Source organism: Mus musculus, chromosome 14 (assembly GCF_000001635.26).
Source record: "Mus musculus strain C57BL/6J chromosome 14, GRCm38.p6 C57BL/6J".
NCBI classification, from domain to species: domain Eukaryota; kingdom Metazoa; phylum Chordata; class Mammalia; order Rodentia; family Muridae; genus Mus; species Mus musculus.
In genome coordinates this window covers 106,099,728-106,126,395 of record NC_000080.6, presented here as the reverse complement: position 1 = coordinate 106,126,395, position 26,668 = coordinate 106,099,728, and the positions used below count along the sequence as shown (strand labels likewise).

Sequence of the window (26,668 nt, the reverse complement as noted above, 5' to 3'; positions counted from 1 at the left end):
GAAAAGCCTCAAAGATATGGGCACAGGAGGAAACTTTCTGAATAGGACAGCAATGGCTTGTGCTCTAAGATCGTGAATTGACAGATGGGACCTCATAAAATTGCAAAGCTTCTGTAAGTCAAAAGACATTGTCATTAAGACAAAAAGGCCACCAACAGGTTGAGAAAGGATTGTGATGGTTTGTATATTCTTGGACCAGGGAATGGCACCATTTGGAGGTGTGTCCTTGTTGGAAATGGTGTGACCTGGTTGGAGTAGGTGTGCCACTGTGGGTGTGGGCTTAAGACTCTCACCCCAGTGGCCTGGAAGACAGTCTTCCACTAGCATCCTTTGGATGAAGACATAGAACTCTCAGCTCTGCCTGTGCCATGCCTGCCTGGATACTGCCATGCTCCCACCTTGATGATAATGGACTGAAACTCTGAACCTGTAAACCAGCCCCAATTAAATGTTGTTTTTATAAGGCTTCCCTTGGTCATAGTGTCTGTTCACTGCAGTAAAACCCTAAGACAAGTTGGTACCAGAAGTGGGGTATTGCTGTGATAAGCCTGACCATGCTTTTATTTGAAAGAATGTGGATTTTGGGACTTTGGATTTGGGAAGCAGTGGAATGCTTTAAATGGTGCTTAATGTGTCCTAGTAGGGATATAGAAGACTTTGTGGCTGGGAGTGATTTGAACTGTGTTGACCTGGCCCAAGAGATTTCAAAGGAAAAGAATTTCAGAATGTGGCATTAAGACTGATTTTGTGGTATTTTGGTGAAGAATGTGGCTACTTTTTGCCCTTGTCTGAAAAGTCTGTCTGAGGCGAAGGTGAAGAGACTCAGATTAATAGCATTGACAAAGGAAGTTTGAAAAAAGCCCAGCAGAGACTTTGTTCTCTGGTTAAGTCTTATGAAGAGAAGTTTGAACAAGCATAGCCAGCTTAGACAGGAAAAATATAAAATGTATGGTTCAAGTTGGGCATGGTGGCGCATGCCTTTAATGCCAGCACTCGGGAGGCAGAGGCAGGCGGATTTCTGAGTTCGAGGACAGCCTGGTCTACAAAGTGAGTGCCAGGATAGCCAGGGCTACACAGAGAAACCCTGTCTCGAAAAACCAAAAAAAAAAAAAAAGAAGAAAAAAAAATGTATGGTTCTAGTATTAAAGGAGTACCAGGAAGTGAAATGGAGCAAAATCCTGTGTTGTAGGAGATAACAGATTAAGGGAGTGGGATCTTGAGGCAAGATTCTACCCAGCTAAATTTAGATCCAGGCATGGTGTTACACACCTTTAATCTCATAGACAGGCACGCTGATCTCAGCATTCAAGGTCAATCTACAGAGCAAGAACCAGGATAGCCAAGTGTCTTAGTCAGGGTTTCTGTTCCTGCACAAACATCATGACCAAGAAGCAAGTTGGGGAGGAAAGGGTTTATTTGGCTTACACTTCCATGCTGCTGTTCATCACCAAAGAAGTCAGGACTGGAACTCAAGCAGGTCAGGAAGCAGGAGCTGATGCAGAGGCCATGGAGAGATGTTCTTTATTGGCTTGCCTCCCCTGGCTTGGTCAGTCTGCTCTCTTATAGAACCCAAGACTACCAGCCCAGAGATGGCACCACCCACAAGAGGACTTTCCCCCTTGATCACTAATCGAGAAAAGGCCTTACAGTTGGATCTCATGAAGGCATTTCCTCAACTGAAGCTCCTTTCTCTGTGATAACTCCAGTTGTGTCAAGTTGACACAAAACTAGCCAGTACACCAAGCTTAGGCAATGAAGGATTTAGAAAACATAAAGCCTGTGATAATGTAATAGTGCAAGGGGATCATGTTCCAGTTCCTGTAAGCAGCAGAATTCAGCAGCTTCATTCATGTGGCTGTGGCTGTAGAGTCAAGAATGGAAGGAACTACTTGGACAATTGATGCTGGTTAGCTGGAGCTAAGACATTAGCAATGATTAAGACGAGACCACCATCACTGAGTTGAAATCTGGGAGTTGTTTTCTGGGAGCACAAAGAAGCTGTGTTCCAGAGATAGAAAAGGTAGTAGCTCGTACTGCAGCTGGACTTGGTAACATGTACGAGTCACCCAGGTGGTACTGGTTTTGAAGGCATGAAGGTGTCATGAAGAAGAACTGAGGCTTGGCAATGTGAGAGGTCATGGAAGGCCATTGGAGAATGTGTAGCCTCAGCTATAGTTGATGGCCCAGGACTGAAGAGGTTAGGCAAAAGATTTGATGCTTGGCACCATGAAGAGAGCCTATGAGAGGCTATTGGTGAAGCCTAGTTGAAGTGGAACACCCCAGTGTATTGGAGATGTCAGTACCATGGGATGATCACCAAGAACAGCAGCCATAGTGGAGTGAATCAACCTGAGCTTAGAGTGCTACAGGGGGCAGGTCTGGAGAAGTGATGCCAGCCCTTAGGAGGAGTCCAAAAGATCAAGTGGAATCCCAGACACTGAAACAAGAAGCTGTAACATTGAAATTGCCTTGGAGACTCAAAGATGTTAATGATGCCAGAGCCATGGGATACATGCTGAGGAAAGCCGCTAACAGGGAGTGGAACTAGCCCAGGGGAAAGCAGTTTGTTGCAGTCAACAAAGATGAAAAAGGAATGGAGATCTGAAGACTGATTTGACATCAGCCATGGAGATGCAGAGTTTGGAGTCTGCCCAGCTGGTTTCCTACCTTGCTTTGGGGATTACAGTTAATTAGTAGGATGAATCTCATAAGAGACCTTGAACTTTGGAATTTTAACATTGTTGAGACTGCTACAGACTATGAGGACTTTGAAAGTTGAACTAAATGCATTTGTATTATGCTATGTTTAAGTATGGCCCTCATATACTCATGTTTTTAATAAGTCTATGAGGGCCAGGGAGTGGAATGTGATGGTTTGTATATTCTGGGACCAGGGAGTGGCACCATTTGGAGGTGTGGCCTTGTTGGAATTGGTGTGACCTGGTTGGAGTAGGTGTGCCACTGTGGGTGTGGGTTTAAGACTCTCACCCCAGTGGCCTGGAAGACAGTCTTCTACCAACAGCATTTGGATGAAGACATAGAACTCTCAGCTCAGTGGCACATGCCTGTAATCCCAGCACTTGGGAGGCAGAGACAGGAGGACTTATGAGTTCAAGGCCAGCCTGGTCTACAGAGTGAGTTCCAGGACAGCCAGGACTATACAGAGAAACCCTGTCTCGAAAAAAACAAAAAAACAAAAAAACAAAAAAAACAAAAAACAACTCTCAGCTCTGCCTGCGCCATGCCTGCCTGGATACTGCCATGCTCCCACCTTGATGATAATGGACAGAACCTCTGAACCTGTAAGCCAGCCCCAATTAAATGTTGTTTTTATGAGGTTTGCCTTGGTCATGGTGTCTGTTCACAGCAGTAAAACCCTAACTAAGACAAGGATCCATACCTATCCTAAATCAGATAGGGGACAAATATCCAATATATATAAAGAACTCAAGAAGGTGGACTCCAGAAAATCAAATAACCCCATTAAAAATTGGGGCTCAGAGCTAAACAAAGAATTCTCACCTGGGGAATACCGAATGGCTGAGAAGCACCTGAAAAATGTTCAGCATCCTTAATCATCAGAGAAATGCAAATCAAAACAACCCTGAGATTCCACCTCACACCAGTCAGAATGGCTAATATCAAAAATTCAGGTGACAGCAGATGCTGGTGAGGATGTGGAGAAAGAGGAACACTCCTCCACTGTTGGTGGGATTGCAAGCTTGTAGAGCCACTCTGGAAATCAGTTTGGCGGTTCCTCAGAAAATTGGACATAGTACTACAGGAGGATCCTGCAATACCTCTCCTGGGCATATATCCAGTAGATGCCCCAACTGGTATGAAGGACACATGCTCCACTATGTTCATAGCAGCCTTATTTATAATAGCCAGAAGATGGAAAGAGCCCAGATGCCCCTCAACAGAGGAATGGATACAGAAAATGTGATACATTTACACAATAGAATACTACTCAGCTATTAAAAAGAATGATTTATGAAACTCCTAGGCAAATGGATGGACTGGAGGGCATCATCCTGAGTGAGGTAACCCAATCACAAAAGAACTCACAGGATATGTACTCACTGATAAGTGGATATTAGACCAAAACTTAGAATACCTGTACTGGCTAGTTTTGTGTCAACTTGACACAACTGGAGTTATCACAGAGAAAGGAGCTTCAGTTGAGTAAATGCCTCCATGAGATCCAACTGTAAGGCATTTTCTCAATTAGTGATCAAAGGAGAAAGGCCCCTTGTGGGTGGTGCCATCCCTGGGCTGGTAGTCTTGGGTTCTATAAGAGAGCAGGCTGAGCAAGCCAGGGTGAGCAAGCCAGTAAAGAACATCCCTCCATGGCCTCTGCATCAGCTCCTGCTTTCTGACCTGCTTGAGTTCCAGTCCTGACTTCTTTGGTGATGAACAGCAGCATGGAAGTGTAAGCCAAATAAACCCTTTCCTCCCCAACTTGCTTCTTGGTCATGATGTTTGTGCAGGAATAGAAGCCCTGACTAAGACAATACCCAAAATACAAGATACAATTTGCAAAATACATGAAACTCAAGAAGAATGAAGACCAAAGTGTGGACACTTTGCCCCTTCTTAGAATTGGGAACAAAAACCCATTGAAGGAGTTACAGAGACAAAGTTTGGAGCTGAGAGGAAAGGATGGACCATCTAGAGACTGCCATATCCAGGGGATCCATCCCATAATCAGCCTCCAAACACAGACACCATCACATATGCCAGCAAGATTTTGCTGAAAGGACCTGATATAGCTGTCTCTTGTGAGACTATGCCGGGGCCTCACAAACACAGAAGTGGATGCTCACAGTCAGCTACTGGATGAATCACAGGGCCCCCAATGGAGGAGCTAGAGAAAGTACCCAAGGAGCTGAAGGGGTCCCTATAGGTGGAATAACAATATGAACTAACCAGTACCCCCTGGAGCTCATGTCTCTAGCTGCATATGTATCAGAAGATGGCCTAGTCGGCCATCATTGGAAAGAGAGGCCCCTTGGTCTTGCAAACTTTATATGCCCCAGTACAGGGGAATGCCAGGGCCAAGAAGTGGGAATGGGTAGGTAGGGGAGTTGGGGGGGGGGGAGGGGCCTGGGGGACTTTTGGGATAGCATTGGAAATGTAAATGAGGAAAATACCTAATAAATAAAAAAAAGAACAAGACAAAACAAATCTACAAAATTTATAAACCCTAGCCTCCAAAATGCATGAAAGAGCTGATAAAATAGATCAGAGCCAAATTTAAAATAATTGTAACATTTTAAGAGTATATATAATTTCAAGCAGCTGTGTGGTGTGCCTATAATTCCAGCAATCCTTAGATAGAGGCAGGAGAATACTGAGTTCAAGATCACCCTCTAGCCACCGTGAATCCAGCTTAGCTTAAATGAGATCCTGCTCAGAAACCTAAGGTCAGAATTAAAAGGTAAAGAAAACACCTAATCTACTAAAGCAAAAATGTTATACTCTGAACAAAAAAAAAAAAAAAAAAAAAAAAAAAAAAAAAAAAAAAAAATCAATCCAACCCCAATACCAAAGAGGGGAAAAAAAAAAAAAGGCCAGCCATCCACAATCCATTCACAACTGTTTCCTTGAATGCCCTGATCCATCTCTCTTTCTCTCTCTTTCCTCTCTCTCTCTCATCAATTTCCCTTCCCAAAACAGGGAAGTACAGAAGAAAACAGTAGCACTTCTCTCTCGTCTACCCAAGTATGACAAAGCCTTTTCTCTCCACATTACACTTACTATCAGCAACCAAACTGTTTATAATTCACCTTAACATATTGTATCTAATCTGGTTAAGCCATTCTAAAAGTCTAAAAGTATGCTACATAAAATATTATAAATTTCAGAAATTATTTCCTGAGAAAACTAGCTTTGCCTGTCTCTTGATCAAATTATTTCCTCCAATATTAAGAAGCACTAAAGGGCCGGGCAGTGGTGGCGCACGCCTTTAATCCCAGCACTTGGGAGGCAGAGGCAGGCAGATTTCTGAGTTCAAGGACAGCCTGGTCTACAGAGTAAGTTCCAGGACAGCCAGGACTACACAGAAAAACCCTGTCTCGAAAAACCAAAAAAAAAGAAGTACTAAAGGGCAGGTGATACAGAGTCAATGTTTCTACCTATCAGAAATGTCAATACTCTGAATGTATTTGTTGCATTGAAAAAGGAAATGGACACCATCAATCAGACTTTTAGATCATATTTTAATCAGATCCTATTCAGGAAACAGATCCAGAACTCTGAACTCCTTAGCTCAAAAAGGTCTTTTTCTAACTGACTTGCAGCCCACAGAGGAAGAACAAATTCTCGAAATGCTTTCTACTTAATTTAGTATAAACTCATAAAACAAATTGCCCAGATAACTAGACATGTCTTCAATACTATACTACATTTTCCATAGATATAAACCAGATTTATAACTTAGAAGTGCAGCAATAAATGAACACTGCTTATTATAGATTTGTGCCAAGTCTTATGTCAAAGTGAAATAAAAAATGAGACAGACTACTTTGAGTAATTAAATCTGTCAGCTCATTTAACTCCTTTAAAGTGTTGATGAGAAACTTTAAAGTCTGCAAAAAAGTTCATTATTTTTAGTAATACAAAACTATGTAAGTTATTACATGTAACTTATTTTAAATAGTTTCCTTAAAAGTAAACATCCAAACTTTTTTTTGGAGGCTTTTTTCTAATATTCATTTTTCTTTTTTGGAGAATTCAAAACTCGCTTGCACATGGAAACTACTATCTTGAAACCATTTCCCTCTAAGGAATTTCTCCACCCCCACTAAATTCAGAGTTGGCAATTATGCTTTTCTAGACTAGATCGTCTGGTCACCATTTGCTTAGTCCTTGTTCCAAAAGGAAAAAAACTAGAGGTTAATATGATCTATGATGGGAAACACAAAGTGGTTTTTATGCACATCTGGCCATCCTGTGATAACAAAATAAATCTAGTTATTATAAACAAAGCTTAAATCTACAAGTATCCTTATTTTTTTCCTGTTTGTGGCCAAGAAATGGAGAAAAATTGTAATGGTATGAAAATGAGGAAAGCAGATTTCCATCTGCAAAAAACTTTCCTGTCTATATATTTCTTAATGCTATTTGCCAAAGACACCATTCCAGACACAGTAAGCTTTAATAATGCTCATTCCAGGAACAAGGAAATAAGATGTATAAACTATATGATGATCAACTGGTACTAGTAATACACTTCCACTACTTATTTTAAAAAGATCATTAAATTTAGAGTAATAAGCCATTTTAAAAAGAGTCTCACTATGTACTTAATTATTTTTACTCTACATTGCTCAAATACCTAATACACTGTAGAAATTCACTATGTTCCCTCTGCTTGGTTTCCCCCCCCCCCTCTTTATTGGAGGAATAGAGATAAAGTCAAACTAGAAACAAAGTTTTGACTCAGTTTATCTTATCTCTGAACACAACTAATGACTGTAGTTTGATAGCCATATTATTTCTTAAAGTTAATCCAGTTCCTACACCCTTTTCTCTCAGCAAGCTACGTTAAGCAGACCAGCTTTGGACAATAGAACTGTACTGGCTGTTTTTGTATAAACTTGACATGTTTGAGTCATCAAAGTAGAAGCCTGGGTTGAAGAAATGCCTCCATGAGATCCGTCCAGCTGCATTTTCTCAATTAGTTGTGAGTAGGGGAAGGCCCAGTCCAGCATGGGTTCTATAGGAAAGCAGGCTGAGCAAGCCAGGGGAAGCAGGCCAATAAGCAGCACTCCTCCATGGCCTCTGTATCAGTTCCCTGCCTCCAGGTTCCTGCCCTGTTCCTATTCTGACTTCCTATGATGATGGACAGCAATGTGAAAGTGTATGCTGAATAAACTGTTTCCTACCCTACTTGCTTTTTGGTCATGGTATTTTATCCCAACAATAGAAACCCTAAGACAAGTTGATAACAGCATAGTTGGGTATTGATGTGACAGACCTGGACATGTTTTGTGGAGGATTGTGGAGGGGCCTTCGAACTTTGGCTTAGAAGAGCCATTAAATGTTAAGAGTTCAGTGGGATGTTCTTAAGTAGCTTGGACGATAAGAATGTTGAGAGCAATGCAGATGACAGGGGCCTGACTGAAATTTCAGACGAAAGTTTAAAGTTTCTAACAGGGCTGTCTGCTATTTTCAATTAAGATTCTGTCATTCTAGTCAGCTGGGGCTGGAGTCAGCTGAGATGGTGGGGAGCGGGTGTGGCGGCAGTCCCAAAGGCGCCAGGGACTGCAGCTAAGTCATATGACTTGCACCTGACTTCCTCATATAAGACACAAACATCTTGAGTGCTGCGCAGGTGTACCAGGATACAGGTGAATCCAATTTGGTGGAGATTTGCCCCTGCTGCCCTGATTAGCTGAAGCCTCCTGACTGGCGAGGGGGCATGGCCTGCGGTGCGTGGATGAGAGAGAGTATAAAAGGAGTGAGAGGCACAGGGTTCGGGGGAGATATGAACAAGAAGAATCAGGACTGAATAAACTGCTGTTAGAAGGACTGGTGGTCGCGTCGTTCTTGCTGGTCGAGAGCGGGTGCGACATGAGATTAACAAGAGACCAGCATCACTGAAATGAAACTTTTGCATTAGTGGAACAATTGATGTTGGTTAGTTGTAGCTAAGAAATTAATGGGGGAAATTAGTCTGAACAGGTGAGAGGGTGTGCCAGAGAACCAGACAGCTTCTGGGACAGGCAGAAGCACAGAGCCGCTGAGGCAGCACCCTTGGCGGGCCGCAGATAGCCGGCCACCATCCGGACCAGAGGACAGGTGTCCGCCTGGCTTGGGAGGCGGCCTCAGCCTCAGCAGCAGCGGTCGCCATCTTGATTCTGGGACTCCCTGGAACTTAGGAATTTAGTCTGCACAGGTGAGAGTCTGCACCACAGAAGCTGACAGCTTCTGGGAACTGCCAAAGCAACACAGCTTCTGAGAAAGGCCCTGTTTTGGGCCTTCTTCCTCGGCCAGGAGGAGGTCCAAAAACAAGATATCTGCGCACCTTCCCTGTAAGAGAGCTTGCCAGCAGAGAGTGCTCTGAGCACTGAAACTCAGAGGAGAGAATCTGTCTCCCAGATCTGCTGATAGACGGTAACAGAATCACCAGAAGAACAATCTCTAAACAGAGTCAACTAAAACTACTAACTCCAGAGATTACCAGACAGCGAAAGGTAAACGTAGGAATCTTACTAACAGGAACCAAGACCACTCACCATCTCCAGAACCCAGCACTCCCACTTCGTCCAGTCCAGGACACCCCAACACACCTGAAAACCTAGACCTAGATTTAAAAGCATATCTCATGATGATGGTAGAGGACATCAAGAAGGACTTTAATAAATCACTTAAAGAAATACAGGAGAACACTGCTAAAGAGTTACAAGTCCTTAGAGAAAAACAGAAAAACACAATCAAACAGGTAGAAGTCCTTACAGAAAAAGAGGAAAAAACATACAAACAGGTGATGGAAATGAACAAAACCATACTAGACCTAAAAAGGGAAGTAGACACAATAAAGAAAACTCAAAGTGAGGCAACACTGGAGATAGAAACCCTAGGAAAGAAATCTGGAACCATAGATTTGAGCATCAGCAACAGAATACAAGAGATGGAAGAGAGAATCTCAGGTGCAGAAGATTCCATAGAGAACATCGGCACAACAATCAAAGAAAATGGAAAATGCAAAAAGATGCTAACTCAAAATATCCAGGAAATCCAGGACACAATGAGAAGACCAAACCTACGGATAATAGGAGTGGATGAGAATGAAGATTTTCAACTCAAAGGACCAGCAAACATCTTCAACAAAATTATTGAAGAAAACTTCCCAAATCTAAAGAAAGAGATGCCTATGAACATACAAGAAGCCTACAGAACTCCAAATAGACTGGACCAGAAAAGAAATTCCTCCCGACACATAATAATCAGAACAACAAATGCACTAAATAAAGATAGAATACTAAAAGCAGTAAGGGAAAAAGGTCAAGTAACATATAAAGGCAAGCCTATCAGAATTACACCAGATTTTTCACCAGAGACTATGAAAGCCAGAAGAGCCTGGACAGATGTTATACAGACACTAAGAGAACACAAATTCCAGCCCAGGCTACTATACCCAGCCAAACTCTCAATTACCATAGATGGAGAAACCAAAGTATTCCACGACAAAACCAAATTCACACATTATCTCTCCACGAATCCAGCCCTTCAAAGGATAATAACAGAAAAAAAAAACAATACAAGAACGGGAACAAAGCCCTAGAAAAAACAGGAAGGTAATCCCTCAACAAACCTAAAAGAAGACAGCCACAAAAACAGAATGCCAACTTTAACAACAAAAATAACAGGAAGCAACAATTACTTTTCCTTAATATCTCTTAACATCAATGGTCTCAACTCCACAATAAAAAGACATAGACTAACAAACTGGCTACACAAACAAGACCCAACATTTTGCTGCTTACAGGAAACACATCTCAGAGAAAAAGATAGACACTACCTCAGAATGAAAGGCTGGAAAACAATTTTCCAAGCAAATGGTATGAAGAAACAAGCTGGAGTAGCCATCCTAATATCTGATAAGATTGACTTCCAACCCAAAGTCATCAAAAAAGACAAGGAGGGGCACTTCCTTCTCATCAAAGGTAAAATCCTCCAAGAGGAACTCTCAATTCTGAATATCTATGTTCCAAATACAAGGGCAGCCACATTCATTAAAGAAACTTTAGTAAAGCTCAAAGCACATATTGCACCTCACACAATAATAGTGGGAGACTTCAACACACCACTTTCACCAATGGACAGATCATGGAAACAGAAACTAAACAGGGACACACTGAAACTAACAGAAGTGATGAAACAAATGGATCTGACAGATATCTACAGAACATTTTATCCTAAAACAAAAGGATATACCTTCTTCTCAGCACCTCATGGTACCTTCTCCAAAATTGACCACATAATAGGTCACAAAACAGGCCTCAACAGATTCAAAAATATTGAAATTGTCCCATGTATCCTATCAGATCACCATGCACTAAGGCTGATCTTCAATAACAAAAAAAATAATAGAAAGCCAACACTCACGCGGAAACAGAACAACACTCTTCTCAATGATACCTTGGTCAAGGAAGGAATAAAGAAAGAAATTAAAGACTTTTTAGAGTTTAATGAAAATGAAGCCACAACGTACCCAAACCTTTGGGACACAATGAAAGCATTTCTAAGAGGGAAACTCATAGCTCTGAGTGCCTCCAAGAAGAAACGGGAGAGAGCACATACTAGCAGCTTGACAACACATCTAAAAGCTCTAGAAAAAAAGGAAGCAAATTCACCCAAGAGGAGTAGATGGCAGGAAATAATCAAACTCAGGGGTGAAATCAACCAAGTGGAAACAAGAAGAACTATTCAAAGAATTAACCAAACGAGGAGTTGGTTCTTTGAGAAAATCAACAAGATAGATAAACCATTAGCTAGACTCACTAGAGGGCACAGGGACAAAATTCTAATTAACAAAATCAGAACTGAAAAGAGAGACATAACAACAGATCCTGAAGAAATCCAAAACACCATCAGATCCTTCTACAAAAGGCTATACTCAACAAAACTGGAAAACCTGGACAAAATGGACAAATTTCTGGACAGATACCAGGTACCAAAGTTGAATCAGGATCAAGTTGATCTTCTAAACAGTCCCATATCCCCTAAAGAAATAGAAGCAGTTATAAATAGTCTCCCAGCCAAAAAAAGCCCAGGACCAGATGGGTTTAGTGCAGAGTTCTATCAGACCTTCAAAGAAGATCTAATTCCAGTTCTGCACAAACTTTTTCACAAGATAGAAGTAGAAGGTACTCTACCCAACTCATTTTATGAAGCCACTATTACTCTGATACCTAAATCACAGAAAGATCCAACAAAGATAGAGAACTTCAGACCAATTTCTCTTATGAATATCGATGCAAAAATCCTCAATAAAATTCTCGCTAACCGAATCCAAGAACACATTAAAGCAATCATCCATCCTGACCAAGTAGGTTTTATTCCAGGGATGCAGGGATGGTTTAATATACGGAAATCCATCAATGTAACCCATTATATAAACAAACTCAAAGACAAAAACCACATGATCAAGTCTCTGAAGAAAGAAATTAAAGAAGATCTCAGAAGATGGAAGGATCTCCCATGCTCATGGATTGGCAGGATCAACATTGTAAAAATGGCTATCTTGCCAAAAGCAATCTACAGATTCAATGCAATCCCCATCAAAATTCCAACTCAATTCTTCAACGAATTAGAAGGAGCAATTTGCAAATTCATCTGGAATAACAAAAAACCTAGGATAGCAAAAACTCTTCTCAAGGATAAAAGAACCTCTGGTGGAATCACCATGCCTGACCTAAAGCTTTACTACAGAGCAATTGTGGTAAAAACTGCATGGTACTGGTATAGAGACAGACAAGTAGACCAATGGAATAGAATTGAAGACCCAGAAATGAACCCACACACCTATGGTCACTTGATCTTCGACAAGGGAGCTAAAACCATCCAGTGGAAGAAAGACAGCATTTTTAACAATTGGTGCTGGCACAACTGGTTGTTATCATGTAGAAGAATGCGAATCGATCCATACTTATCTCCTTGTACTAAGGTCAAATCTAAGTGGATCAAGGAACTTCACTTAAAACCAGAGACACTGAAACTTATAGAGGAGAAAGTGGGGAAAAGACTTGAAGATATGGGCACAGGGGAAAAATTCCTGAACAGAACAGCAATGGCTTGTGCTGTAAGATCGAGAATTGACAAATGGGACCTAATGAAACTCCAAATTTCTACAAGGCAAAAGACACCATCAATAAGACAAAAAGACCACCAACAGATTGGGAAAGGATCTTTACCTATCCTAAATCAGATAGGGGACTAATATCCAACATATATAAAGAACTCAAGAAGGTGGACTTCAGAAAATCAAATAACCCCATTAAAAAATGGGGCTCAGAACTGAACAAAGAATTCTCACCTGAGGAATACTGAATGGCAGAGAAGCACCTGAAATAATGTTCAACATCCTTAATCATCAGGGAAATGCAAATCAAAACAACCCTGAGATTCCACCTCACACCAGTCAGAATGGCTAAGATCAAAAATTCAGGTGACAGCAGATGCTGGCGTGGATGTGGAGAAAGAGGAACACTCCTCCATTGTTGGTGGGATTGCAGGCTTGTACAACCACTCTGGAAATCAGTCTGGCGGTTCCTCAGAAAATTGGACATAGTACTACTGGAGGATCCAGCAATACCTCTCCTGGGCATATATCCAGAAGATGCCCCAACTGGTAAGAAGGACACATGCTCCACTATGTTCATAGCAGCCTTATTTATAATAGCCAGAAGCTGGAAAGAACCCAGATGCCCCTCAACAGAGGAATGGATACAGAAAATGTGGTACATCTACACAATGGAGTACTACTCAGCTATTAAAAAGAATGAATTTATGAAATTCCTAGCCAAATGGATGGACCTGGAGGGCATTATCCTGAGTGAGGTAACACATTCACAAAGGAACTCACACAATATGTACTCACTGATAAGTGGATATTAGCCCAAAACCTAGGATACCCAAGATATAAGATACAATTTCCTAAACACATGAAACTCAAGAAAAATGAAGACTGAAGTGTGGACACTATGCCCCTCCTTAGAAGTGGAAACAAAACACCCTTGGAAGGAGTTACAGAGACAAAGTTTGGAGCTGAGATGAAAGGATGGACCATGTAGAGACTGCCATATCCAGGGATCCACCCCATAATCAGCATCCAAACCCTGACACCATTGCATACACTAGTAAGATTTTATCAAAAGAACCCAGATGTAGCTGTCTCTTGTGAGATTATGCCGGTGCCTAGCAAACACAGAAGTGGATGCTCACAGTCAGCTAATGGATGGATCACAGGCTCCCAATGGAGGAGCTAGAGAAAGTACCCAAGGAGCTAAAGGGATCTGCAACCCTATAGGTGGAACAACATTATGAACTAACCAGTACCCCGGAGCTCTTGACTCTAACTGCATATGTATCAAAAGATGGCCTAGTCGGCCATCACTGGAAAGAGAGGCCCATTGGACACGCAAACTTTATATGCCCCAGTACAGGGGAACGCCAGGGCCAAAAAGGGGGAGTGGGTGGGTAGGGGAGTGGGGGTGGGTGGGTATGGGAGACTTTTGGTATAGCATTGGAAATGTAAATGAGCTAAATACCTAATAAAAAATTTAACATAAAAAGAATAAAAAATATCTCATTGTGGAAAAAAAAAGAAATTGATGGGGATTGAGAGGAGGCTACTAGCATCATTGAGTCAAAATCTTTCAGGAAGTGTTTCATCAAAGTCAACAGGTAACCAAGGTTGTACCTTCTGCCATCAGCTAGACTCCATAATATGTAAGAATCATCCAGGTATTACTGGTATTGAAAGGCATGAACCGGTCAGGGAGAACTGCCAAGACTTGGCCCCATAACATGCCAACCAAGAACAGCAGCAACAATGGGATGAAGCCAGCTGAAGCTGGAGAAGCGACCCAAGCACTTTGGAGGAATCCAGATGTTGAGTGTATCCCAAATATTGGGATGGTTGGAATTTGATTTTGCTTTGTGACTGTGCCCTAGTTTTTTCCTCTTGGAGTAAGAAAGTATTTTTTGTTTGTTTTGGGGGTTTTTGTTTGTATGTTTGTTTGTTTTTGGTTTATTTTTGGGTTTGGGTTTGTTTTTTGTTTTTGTTTTTTTGAGCCCACAATTGAGAGTTTGGATTTTAAAAGGCTGGATTTTGGAAGAAACTGGCTATTTAAAGGGACTGAAATTGTAATGTCTGAATTTGTAAAGACTATGGGACTGTTAAGGTATTTGGAGATAAGAAAGGAAAGGTTGCAATGTGTTTGTGTATTAAGTTCACAAGGGTTCAGTTGCACTAGCTAGTTTTGTGTCATGCTAACAGAAACTAGAGCTATTAGAGATGAAGAAGCCTCAGTTAAGGAAATGCCTTCATGAGATCCAGCTGTAAGGCATTTTCTCAAGAGCACCTAGCCCATTGTGAATAGTGCCATTCCTGGGTTCTAGAAGAAAGCAGGCTGTACTGCAGCACTCAAGGAGATCAGGCCCTGTACTTCATTTACCTGGGCAGCACATTAGAGCTGGCCCTGCTGGCATGGAAATGGTTGAGAGGGCACCATGGCATGAGAAAAGAGGTAAGTCTGCCCCTGGCCAGCTGCAGCATTGAGTAATCTACCTGGGACAGTACTGGAGGGCTCACCCTGGTGGTGTAGGTGCAAGAGAGCCAATAGGCTCACCAGCTTAACCAGCCCAGATCCAAGGCTGGTTGGCTCACCATAACATCTACCCAATCAGTGAACTGGAGCATGTGAAGGGCTGGTCCTGAAGATCCAAGCTGAAGGATGTGCATGACACAGGGCAATGGGATATCTGAGAAGAGTCCCATTGAAGATCCAGTATTGATAGAGTAGCAGAAGCCAGAGGCCTCAAATCAGACCAATGACTCAGCAATTAACACTTGCAAGTAAAGAAGTATGGACAGAACAATATACTGTGGGACACACTGTCACACACTACAACTTCCACATTTTTTTCTTTTGGGGTCAGGGAGGGGAGTTGCAAAGACAGAGGCTGTTATGAAGGGACAGATGAGTGGAATTGGGGTGTATGATGTGTCATTAACAAAGAAACAGTAAAAAGTTTTCAAAAACTGTGTGTGCAACAAAGAAACAAAAATTTTTTTAAAAGGGGGCGGGGGGGGGGGGAGTGCACACTGGAGTGAGCCATGGCAAACAAACCAGTAAGCAGAACTCCTCATGGCTTCTCTATCAGCTCCTGCCTCCAAGATCCTGTGCTATTTGAGTTCTTGTCCTGACTTTCTTTGGCGATGAACAGCAGTGTGAAAGTCTAAGTTGAATAAACCCTTTCCTCCCCAATTTGCTTGGTTTTGGTCATAGTGTTTTGTTCCAGCAATAGAAGCCCTAAGACAAAGGACCAATTTTAACAAATAGCTAAAGTACATTAGCTTTATCTTGACAACAGACTCAAGAGAGAATAGACTCAATGTGCCTAGCCTAGCATAACATCTTTATAGTTGGATCTGTGTAGAATTTCTTATAACTGTTTTTCATTTGTAGCTTTAAAAACTCAGAATTGTATATAACTGCAAAATTTTATTTCCTTTTATATGAAAGTATATATCAAGTGCTTAATGTTTTCCAACAAGGAAAAGCATGGATATGCTACATTTTCATTTATTAGCTTACTTTTAGAACATCTTACCAGCTTTCCCATTCTCTGAGCATTTTTTCCTATGCTTTTGTTTGCTATGCATTGTGGTTTGAGTAGAAGTGTGTTGTTTATAGATTTGTGCACTGAAAACTTGGTTCCCAGCTAATATTGCATACAACCCCTTTAACCTTAGTTAGCCCTCGGAATTCAGAGGTTCCCTATAAAAACAGTGATGTTAACTATCTTCTTTCTTACTTTGAAATTAAGTTTTAGAATTGTGGTTTTCTAGGAATTGTCTTAAGGTTTCACTGTTATGATGAAGGCAACTCTTATAAAGGACAATATTTAATTGGGGCTGGCTTAGAGTTTCAGAAGTTCAGTTCATTATCATCAAGGCAGGAAGCATGACAGCATCTAGACAGACATGGCACTGGAAGAGACAAAAGTTCTTTATCTTGATCCAAGGCAACCAAAAGACTCTTTTCTGCAGGCAACAGGAGGATCATCTCTTCTGCCTGGGTGGAACTTCAGTGTAGGACCTTAAAGCCCACCCTAACAGTGACCAACTTCCACCACCAAGACATTGCCTGAGAGTACCACTTCCCATGGCCAAGCATATTTAAACCTCCACAGGAATGGAAGCCAATCTGATTCTAATTTAGATAATAGTTACTGTTCTATAGGCATACTACTTGCAGGCTCTGATATCATTATATTTTTTGATCATCTACTTCTTTCAACACTTATTCTTTTAAATTAAATTTTTATTCAATCTCTTTAAATTTTTAAAATAACTTTATTCAGATAATATAAGCATGTCACTGTGAAACTTAAATTTGTCTTTATTGGATACTGTATAAAATACAATAAAACTTAAGTCACTTTTAACAAGGCATTAACAGTTTCCTTCCAGTTAAACAAAGCAAGGGAAAAATAAGAACAGAAAAACATAAGAAAACTGAAAAATAAATGCAATGTATATCTGCATTTAAAGTTTACACACAAGTTTCTCTTTAAGTTTCTAGTCAAAACAGTAAGACTTATCCAGTCTTTTTGCACCTATTCAGTAAAAACTGGACAAGGTGAAACACATTTATCCTCTCAAAGCTACCACACACAGATTTTTAACTTGTTACAAACACACCACCTAAAGTATTTCTGAATATTATTTTTGTTTCCTTGAAATAGCATTGAATGGGGACTACCCAGGAAAACGAGGCTCTAAAGGGAAGAAGGATAGGGTTGCAAGAAAGGGTAATGGTGAAAAACAATGGAAAAATCCTTTAGAATTTAGGCTTAGTAATTTTTTGTATCTGACATCATGTGATATGAATAGAGACTAGTTGGGAGGAAAGTATGATAGAGGCGGCAAATATGAGCAAAGTACAATGATATTCAAGTATGAAACCCTCATAATGAAATCCATTATTTTGTATATTAACTTAAATTTAAAGATATAATATTCATAAATCTGGTTCTTGGCCAACAAAATTAGGCAATTTTTATAAGAATCAGTAAACATATACCTATATACCTGGTTTTGGCAAGTTTTGCTTTAAATACTTCACAACAAAAATGTTAATATTTGCCTACTGCCATTTTCAGGGCCACTGAATTTCTGTGAAAGTTTCAATTTTTCAAAGTTTCATATTTTCCATTTCAACTTTTCATTGGTTCCCTAATATTGGAATTGTTGTCCAAATGCTGAATGCAGTTCTCTTTAATGACTAAGGAACTTTAGATCCAACAAAAACATTGAAAGATCTCCCTATCTTCAAAAGCAAATCTGAACTAAGCATATTCTTCCTTAGCTTATAGTGACAAAAACCTGAAGATTTCCAAAGCAATCCACAGATAGCACAGTGTATCTTGACAACTTTTCAACTTTAGCTAAAAATCTGACATTACTATAAAACTATTGACATAGATTCCTATAAAGTATGTTCCCAAATCAGCTAATAACAACCTCAAAAATCTTCTAAGTATTCAAATACCAGGCTCATGAAAACATTCAGTTCTGAAAGCCTAATTTTGAAGCTAAGCAAAGCAGTTTTCTTCGTTCCCACAAATAAATTCTCTGCTAATAGCAACAAAGGAGTAATATTTCCTAAAACTGAACCTTGATAGTCATTAATTCAAAATAAATTGGAAAATGGGGGCATGCTAGGCAAACAATCATTCTGCTACTACTGAGCTAAATACAACTACTCTTTCCAATTTAAAGCTGCAGGCACTAATGAAATTTTGAATTTTTTAATTCCTCCCCAAAACTGGGATAGCACTGAGACTGAAATGTACTATAAGTTTCTCAGTTTTTTTTGTTTTGTTTTGTTTTGTTCCTTGTTTTCTTTAAATACTTCATCCAATGGCACTACATTCATATTTTTGTAGTACCAGGAATCTAGACACACCTACACCTGGGCTTTTTTTCTACCTTACTGAAGAGCTCCAGGGTTTCCTCATATTTAGAGCACAAGCTTTGCAAGCTTCATGGAGTATGGCAAATCTGGCGAATTATATGGACCATGTTGGCCAGCTGCAAATTGGGTCGAAAACTGCGACTTGGAAAAGTCCTTCGGCATTGCGGGCAGCTGAAGACCTGTGGTGTGGGCCGAGGTAGAGAAGGAACCTGGGCATGTGGAGGAGGAACCTGGGCATGTGGAGAAGGAACCCGGGCGTCTGGATAGAGCTGCCGACGCACAGGCGGATGTGGGGGACCACGGTGGAAGATTGGAGGGTGGCGGTGGCGATGGCGGTAGCGACCAAACCGATGGTACTGGTGGCCATTGTGGGGGGGTTCATCTCTCTCTTCTGGAAAAACCCTAATTCTCAGGTCATGAACCAATCCTTGTAAACTGTTCCTGTCTTCTTCCTCGTCATCCCACTCAGAGTTTGCATTGCCCTGATGCTGTCTATGGCTATGACCGACCCACTGTCCTGCATGTGCTCTGTGCTGCTCCTGCTCGGTGTACCTAGGAAACAAAACCTCCCGGATGACGCGCTCCTGCACAGCAGGCTGTTCCCGGTCCTGCTCATCTTCCTTGCCCCACAGCTGGGTCACACACCCTCGGCAGAAGTTGTGCCCACAGCCAATGGACACGGGGTCCTTAAAATAATCCAGACAGATGGCACACACTGCTTCTTCCCGAAGTGACTGCATAGGGCTGGGAGGCCGTGTAGAGGTGGCCATCTTAAGAGCACAAAAGGTCCTCAGAAACTGAGAGGCCCTCGCTGCCCTGCCAAGAAGCACAAAGCACGAAACCACAAGTGGAAGGTCTAGCCTCTACCACCCAAGAGCACAAAGGTGAGAGGACTCCCTTCCCTGCCAAGGGGACCAAAGGCCCCAAATCTCCCTGCCCAGGCAAGGACGCAAAGGCGGTAGGCCTCGCAGCCAAGCCAAGGGGCGCTGAGGACTAAGACCTCCTTGCTGCCCTGTCGTTGGGCGCAAACGCAGTAGGCCTCACTGCCTAGCCAACGGGCGCTGAGGACTAAGGCCTCTTCGCTGCCCTGCTGAGGGGGCCGTAGGCCTTGCTGCCAAGCCGATGGGCGCTAAGGACTCAAGGCCTCCCTACCCAAGCAAGGGGGGTCCCAAATGCGGTAGGCCGCACTGCCCACCCGACGGGCGCTGAGGGCTAAGGCCTCTTCGCTGCCCGGCTAACGGGTGACAGGAGCGACTCCAACAGGTTTTGTAGACGACTACAACCTGCTGCCACCGCCCTGGCCTGGGCTTCCCTGGCTTCCCTGAGGAAGACCAACTCACGGCACGGCAGCCGTCGCTCCGAAGCCAGAAGGCGCTGGCACAGAAGCACGCAGCTGACTGGAGCCTCGGGGAAGCCCCGCACAAGGCAGCAGCCAGCAGCCTCGGCCCACCTCTGCCTCACATGCCCGGCAGCTCCGCTATAAAAGGCACCTGGAAGTGACGTCAAGGCGCTCTAACATAGGTTCTTCCTGCCACCCCGCCCCCATTGCCTGGGGGCGGGGGCGAAGGGGGGGAGTGACGCTCTGGCCCCTTGGAGGACCTCCGTCTTAATGGTATTCATGCGAGGGGCCTAGGGAAAGCTAGAGTGGTGGAGAGCGTGCCAGGTCAGAGGTGAAAGGTCAGGAATTCCAGACACACTCAGCCGCAGAGTAACTTTGAAACTCTTCTCGGCCACAAAACGCATCTCTAAATCAATAGATAGCCAGATGAACACAAAAATTAAGTAAAAAACAGACGGGTGGGCCCAGAGTCCTAAAAAAATAAGTCCTAAAAACGCGTGTTTCGAAAGCTCGATGGTGGTCTTCATCCTCATTATCATTATCAACGCAGTCATCGTCATCGTCAACTGCTTCTCCTCACAGCTAAATACCATTTCCCGGCAAAATTTCATATTAGTACTCCACTCTAAGAAGTGTCTGTTATCTTCTCCCAAATAAAAATGGTTGTTACAACACTGATAAATATAATTAAGTCGTGCTGGAAAGAATGTTCCAGACTGGGAATATGCAGCTGCAGTGAGGAGATATTTTGGCACTACCTGCATCATAAAAAGTTAAAATGATTAATAAGTGTGGAACTGGTCTGCCGAGAAAATTGCAAATTCCTACATGACTTTTAAGAGGCATATTGAGTGCATGACAATAGAAATAGATTACCGGTCACAAAGAAGTTACTTTTAACACTTTCAGAAATGTAATCTGTTTGTGGGTTTTGGTTTCTTGGGGGGGGGGGGGGGACGGACACGTTGTTTTGTTTTTATCAATTTTGCAAAACACTCAGCATTGTTATTTCCATACTGAAGTCAACATTTTCAAATAATCACATTTTATTAATATGAAAACCTAGATATTCGAAAGGATGTAAATTGTTTATAGTTTACAAATGAAGTACACTCTTGTTTCTTCCTAATATCTTATTTATATAACTATCCAGGTTTTTAATTAAATCACAGCAAGTATTACCCCAAGAAAGATAACAGCCACACTAACTTATAGGCTAAATAACAGAGGCTAAAGAAAGGTAAATAACAATAAAAAATATTTTTAAAATAATAAAAGCAACCATAAAGAAAATACAAGATTCTAAAACACCCACTGACAGCCTGAGCTATCCATAACAAAAGAGTTGAACTTCTACAAGAAATAGATACATAATTACAGCACAGCTTGGCCCTTCCTGAGTAGAAAACTGAGGTTTACCTACTATAGAGGCTGAATCTGAGAAAAGTATAGAAAACACAGGACACACAGAATTCTCTTACCAGATGCACATTGAAACATGAGAACTCTCCATCCTTTTTTTTTCCCCCCCTAACTCTAATGACAGTGACAGACCCTCCTGGAAGGAAATGGATTTAATTTTACTCTAGAGAATCTAAATTAAAGAAAAAGATCTGGGTGGAAAAATAATACCAAACATGGTCAGCAGTTCACTTACCAAACAGTGGAGGAACTAAGTAGGAAGCAGCTTCTACCCCACAAGTTAGATAGTTAATGACTAATTTTCACATACTTATTGATAGTCAAAACTCTCTAGGTATTTGAAACAAGTTTCTAACACAAAGCAGAAATTTTTTTTAAAGAAAAGAAACAATTTTGGATAAAATAATGACATTGGGGGAAAAAAATCAAGTATGTGTGATTACGTTTAACTTCTAGCCCACAGATACTGATTTTACCAAATAAAATGAACTTATTAAAAAGGACATAGAAGTTAGAGGGCCTGACAGTTAAAATCACAGGCTGCTCCCACAGAGAACTTGAGCAGTTCCCAGAAAACACATCAAACAGCTCAAAGCCACCTGTGACTCTAGTTCTTAAGGATGAACAACAACCTCTTCTGACCTCCACAGTCATTTGTACTCATGTGCACATGCCCACAAAAAAAAACCCACATATACACATCATTTGAAATTTAAATATTAAATTAAATATTTGAAATATTTTAAATTGAATATTAAATATTACAATAAATTTTTTAAAAGTAAGACCTTTGGGATAGCATTGAAAATGTAAGTGAGGAAAATACCTAATAAAAAAAATTTTTTTAAAAAAGAAAAAAGAAATACAGACAATGAAAATAGACATGGAATAGAAAAATGAAAATAACAATTAGACAGTGATACATACCCAATTAAAAGATAAGAAAAATTAAATATTTTTTAAAAATGGATAACCAGTACAAGAGGAGAAGACAGAAGAATTGTAAAATAAAAAATTGCAGAAATAATTCAACAAAATATTCCAAAATTGAAATTAAGAAAGAAAAATTCAAAAATGCTCAGCACAGGGAGGTGCAGGAGAGGCCTACTTCAAGGCTTATTGCTTTAAAGCTTATGACATAAAGAGAAAACTTCCAAAGAGAAAATATCATAATGGAACTGTGGAGCAGTGGTACTAGGTACCAAATAAAATAAATAATTTCAAAATTATGAATGAATATTGTTCCCATCCCATACTTAATCATAACCAAATTGGAAATGCCCTGTGGGAGTAAAGGCATTTGCTGGCTTAAAAACTAGCTATCAACTTGATCTCCCATGAAACTGTTACTCAAAAGTTAATAGAAGACACAGTACCACAATAAGGGTGAGGGGAAAAAAGTGTAAAACTCACACATAGACAAATTGACGGCATGAAATGACATTTTAATTCCTGGGATGATGAATTAGGGAAATCGCAGAGCAATAGATGACCTGCAAATGGCCCCGCTGAGTAGTAAGTTTGGATCAGGTAAGAAGAACACCTCTTTTGGAGGGATGGCTTCAAAAACACGGAATTAACAGGTATGTCCAAAAGTTGAGATACTGAAGACATATGCACTTCAGCAGACAATTTAAGGGTGACTTACTGAGAGTTAAATACAAAATAAAGCAAATACAGCATATGCACAGAGAGAATGAGAGATTCTAACTCAAATTTTAACCGTTGGAAAATAGGAATATAACAACTTTAGATTATCTTTGTAAGAAATATTTAAGCAATCATAGTAATAAATAAATAAATAAATAATAAAAAACACCTTTGTAGATATTGTTTCACCTCGATAATGAGGTTGTATTCTACCATGTCTGGACAGCTTTCCTGAGCTCAGTACAAAATGGAGGACTGCCTTTTCTTAATGGGGCTTCCTTTTCTTAGCCTGATCTGGGAAAACCAGCCCATATTCTACTTGGAGAATAACACACAACTCCTGGTGAAATTACAGGCTCGACTTCTTCATGCAAATGAGGTATCCCCAATATCTTAAGCCTCAGCCAATGAAAATTCACCCCAAGAAAAACCTGTTCCCACTCTCCAAGGTTCATATATATAGCCCTGGTTCACTCAGAATAAAATGTATGTGTACACACCCACCCCTAATAAAGGTATGTACACAAGCTAAGATCATGTTAGAGAGCTGTTTCATTGAAGATCATTAGACAAGGCCCACATCTGAAAGAGCAGTAACACTAAGATCCTCAGAGAAGGCCTTCTTTCCCCTCCCCACCCTCATTATCTATTGACTCCGTCTTAGTCAGGGTTTCTATTCCTGCACAAACATCATGACCAAGAAGCAAACTGGAGAGGAAAGGGTTTACTTGGCTTACACTTCCATACTGCTGTTCATCACCAAAGGAAGTCAGGACTGAAACTCAAGCAGGTCAGAAAGCAGGAGCTGATGCAGAGGCCATGGAGGGATGTTACTTACTGGCTTGCTTCCTCTGGCTTGCTCAGCCTGCTCTCATATAACCCAAGACTACCAGCCCAGAGATGGTCCCACCCACAAGGGGCCTTTCCCCCATGATCACTAATTGAGAAAATGCCTTACAGTTGTATCTCATGGAGGCATTTCCTCAACTGAAGCTCCTTTCTCTGTGATAAATCCAGCTGTGTCAAGTTGACACACAAAACCAGCCAGTACAACTCCCAACCCAAAGGGGATCCTACGGAACTCTACCTGTTCCATTCTCCATCCTTCTCGCCCGGTTTACAGTGACATCTGGACACACTGAGAAGGATGAAATGGAGGGTACAGAACCACATCTGGACCCCGAAACACATACTGCAGATGTATTAGAAAGGAAATCTTTGTCCTTATTCTACTTGCTACTATATGATTTTATTTAACAGCAATATTATGAAACAAGCTTATCAGGACACCAAGCCTGGTGGTGCATGCCTATGAACTCAGCCCCAGAAAAGCAGGGAAACAGAAAATTCAAGATCACCCGAGGTACATGGTTGAGATATTAGACATATGGGAGGGGAAAGTGGACAAAGGGCCAAGAAATCATATAAGCATGTCGTCTTTTTCTTTCTTATGGGTAATATTCTGATTTGGAACAAGCTTAAAGCAATCTTCACTTAAAAATTAGCCAGGTCCTCTGATTTGCTTCTCAGTTGCTGAGATAAAACACTGCTCTATTCTCCAAAGTGGAAAAGGTTTATTAGGGTAGAGCACAGCATTAAGGGAAACCAAGAAAGGAATCTAAGGAGGAACCTGTAGGCAGAAACTAAAGAAAAGACCAGGGAGAAATGGCATTTACTGGCTTGCTTCCTGGGCCTTGCCTAGCTACTTCCTTTATAAACCCAAGACCTACCTCCCTTGGAATGACACCACTCACAGAGGGCTGAGCCCTCCTACAACAATTATTTAAATTAGTATTATTTGAAAATGTCCCATGATATACCAACCAGCCCATCTAAAGGAGGCAATTCCTCAGTCAAGGTTCTTTCTTACAGGTGACTCTCATTTGTGTCAAGTTGACAAAAACTAATCACCACTCCAGGTCTGATATGATTGAACAGAACATTGATGCAGTAACAGGTGACAAACACTATCAGTGCAAACGATGGTTTTGGGATTTGTTGTTGTTGTTTCAGATGAATGATTTCTGATGCCAAGATATTAATCAAGGGCAAAGAGATAAAGTTAAAGTTCTAAAAAGACGCTTTTCCGAGTAACTGCCAAGATGGCCTAAGTGGAGCAAAAGAAGAAGCGGACCTTCCGCAAGTCCACCTATGGTGGTGTAGACCTCGACATGTCCTATGAGCAGTTGATGCAGTTGTACAGCGCCCTCCAGAGGCGGCGCCTGAACCGTGGCCTGCGAAGGAAGCAGCACTCACTGCTCAAGCGTTTGAGAAAGGCCAAGAAGGAGACGCCACCTAAGGTGGCGAAGATGCACCTGAGGGACATGGTCATCCTACCCAAGATGGTGGGCAGCATGGTGGGCATGTACAACGGCAAGACCTTCAACCAGGTGGAAATCAAACCAGAGATGATGATCGGCCACTACCTGGGTGAATTCTCCATCACCTACAAACCCGTGAAATATGGCCAGCCCGAGATCGATGCCACCCACTCCTGCCAATTCACCACCCCCCCCCCAAGAAGCCGAAGCCAATAAAGACTCATTTTTTTGGTCCCTGAAAAAAAAAAAGTTCTAAAAAGACAGAAGTAAGAATCAGAATGAACTGAATTAGTCATATTATGTATGTTGAACATTTTATTATATAACCTCACACACTTCTCCCAGAAATTGATTTTAAACAGGATTAGATTTTATTACACTCTTTCTCCACTTTCTTTCTTTTTTTTTCCTCCATTTTCATGGTATGCATGTCTGCATGGGTGTAGACATACATGTCTAGTTGCACATTGTACATGTGTGTTGGTAGTTGTAGAACCCTGAAGTTAACCATGGGAGTCATCTTTATGATCTTCCACTTTATTTATTGAGCTAGGCTCTCTCAATCAAACCTACAGGTCACTGCTATGGTTAGTTTCGCAAGCCAGCTAGCTCTGGAGCTGCCCTGTGTCCCTCGTCTCTGCCTTTCAAGGCTGGAATTAGGTTAGCAACTGTGCTAGGAATTAGTTTAGGAATATGGCTCTTCACTCCCACCTGGCTTTTAAAAATGTCCTGGGGATCTGACTTCCAGTCCTGGGGTTTGCATGGCTAGCACTTTAACTACTGATACACTTCTCCCAGACCTTTTTTTTTTTTTTTAACTTAACACATGAGAAATTTGCCTGCTTGCTTTTTTACCTTCTCTTAGCTAAACTTCAATGTTGACACAAATTTAGCGCAGCAGCCATTATGCTTCCTGTGTCGCTTGCCTCTGCCGTTGCTTGCTGGAAATTACTAAGATGGAAAAGCATTTAGAATGGCTTTCCAACTTTGTGTGTTGATAGATTAACCATGAAAAGCAGGCTCTACTCCATCGCCACCCATTCCTACGGCACACATCATGCTGGGGATTGCCTTCACCACCAAGCTTTCAGGGGAATGGCCTGAAATTTCTGCTTCTCCCTTTATTTATTAAGGGAAGTCCCTTGCTTCAAGGGATTTCAGAAATGGTTCCTCCCTTTGTATGATCCTGTTACCTGTAACCTGTACCTGTTACCACTTTC

At 41.4% G+C, this 26,668-nt stretch overlaps 1 protein-coding gene and 1 pseudogene across 3 annotated transcripts in view; one reads left to right on the top strand and one right to left on the bottom strand.

Moving 5' to 3' along the window:
• Positions 1–20,198, bottom strand: part of Trim52 (tripartite motif-containing 52) — a 29,665-nt gene extending 9,467 nt beyond the window's left edge. The window contains exons 1-2 of one of the 3 annotated variants that reach the window (XM_006518780.4): positions 20,057–20,198; positions 18,643–19,532 (exon numbers count right to left, since the gene is read on the bottom strand). In XM_006518780.4, coding sequence (XP_006518843.1) covers positions 18,785–19,486 — 702 coding nt within the window. In that variant the 5' untranslated portion in view covers positions 19,487–19,532; positions 20,057–20,198 and the 3' untranslated portion in view covers positions 18,643–18,784. Of the gene's footprint in view, positions 1–17,115 lie in introns of those variants that run through there. The other 2 variants (NR_073203.1, NM_198601.3) reach the window with 2 other exon arrangements.
• Positions 20,199–25,229: 5,031 nt separating this feature from the next.
• Gm4775 lies at positions 25,230–25,664 on the top strand (annotated as a pseudogene).
• Positions 25,665–26,668: the final 1,004 nt, after the last annotated feature.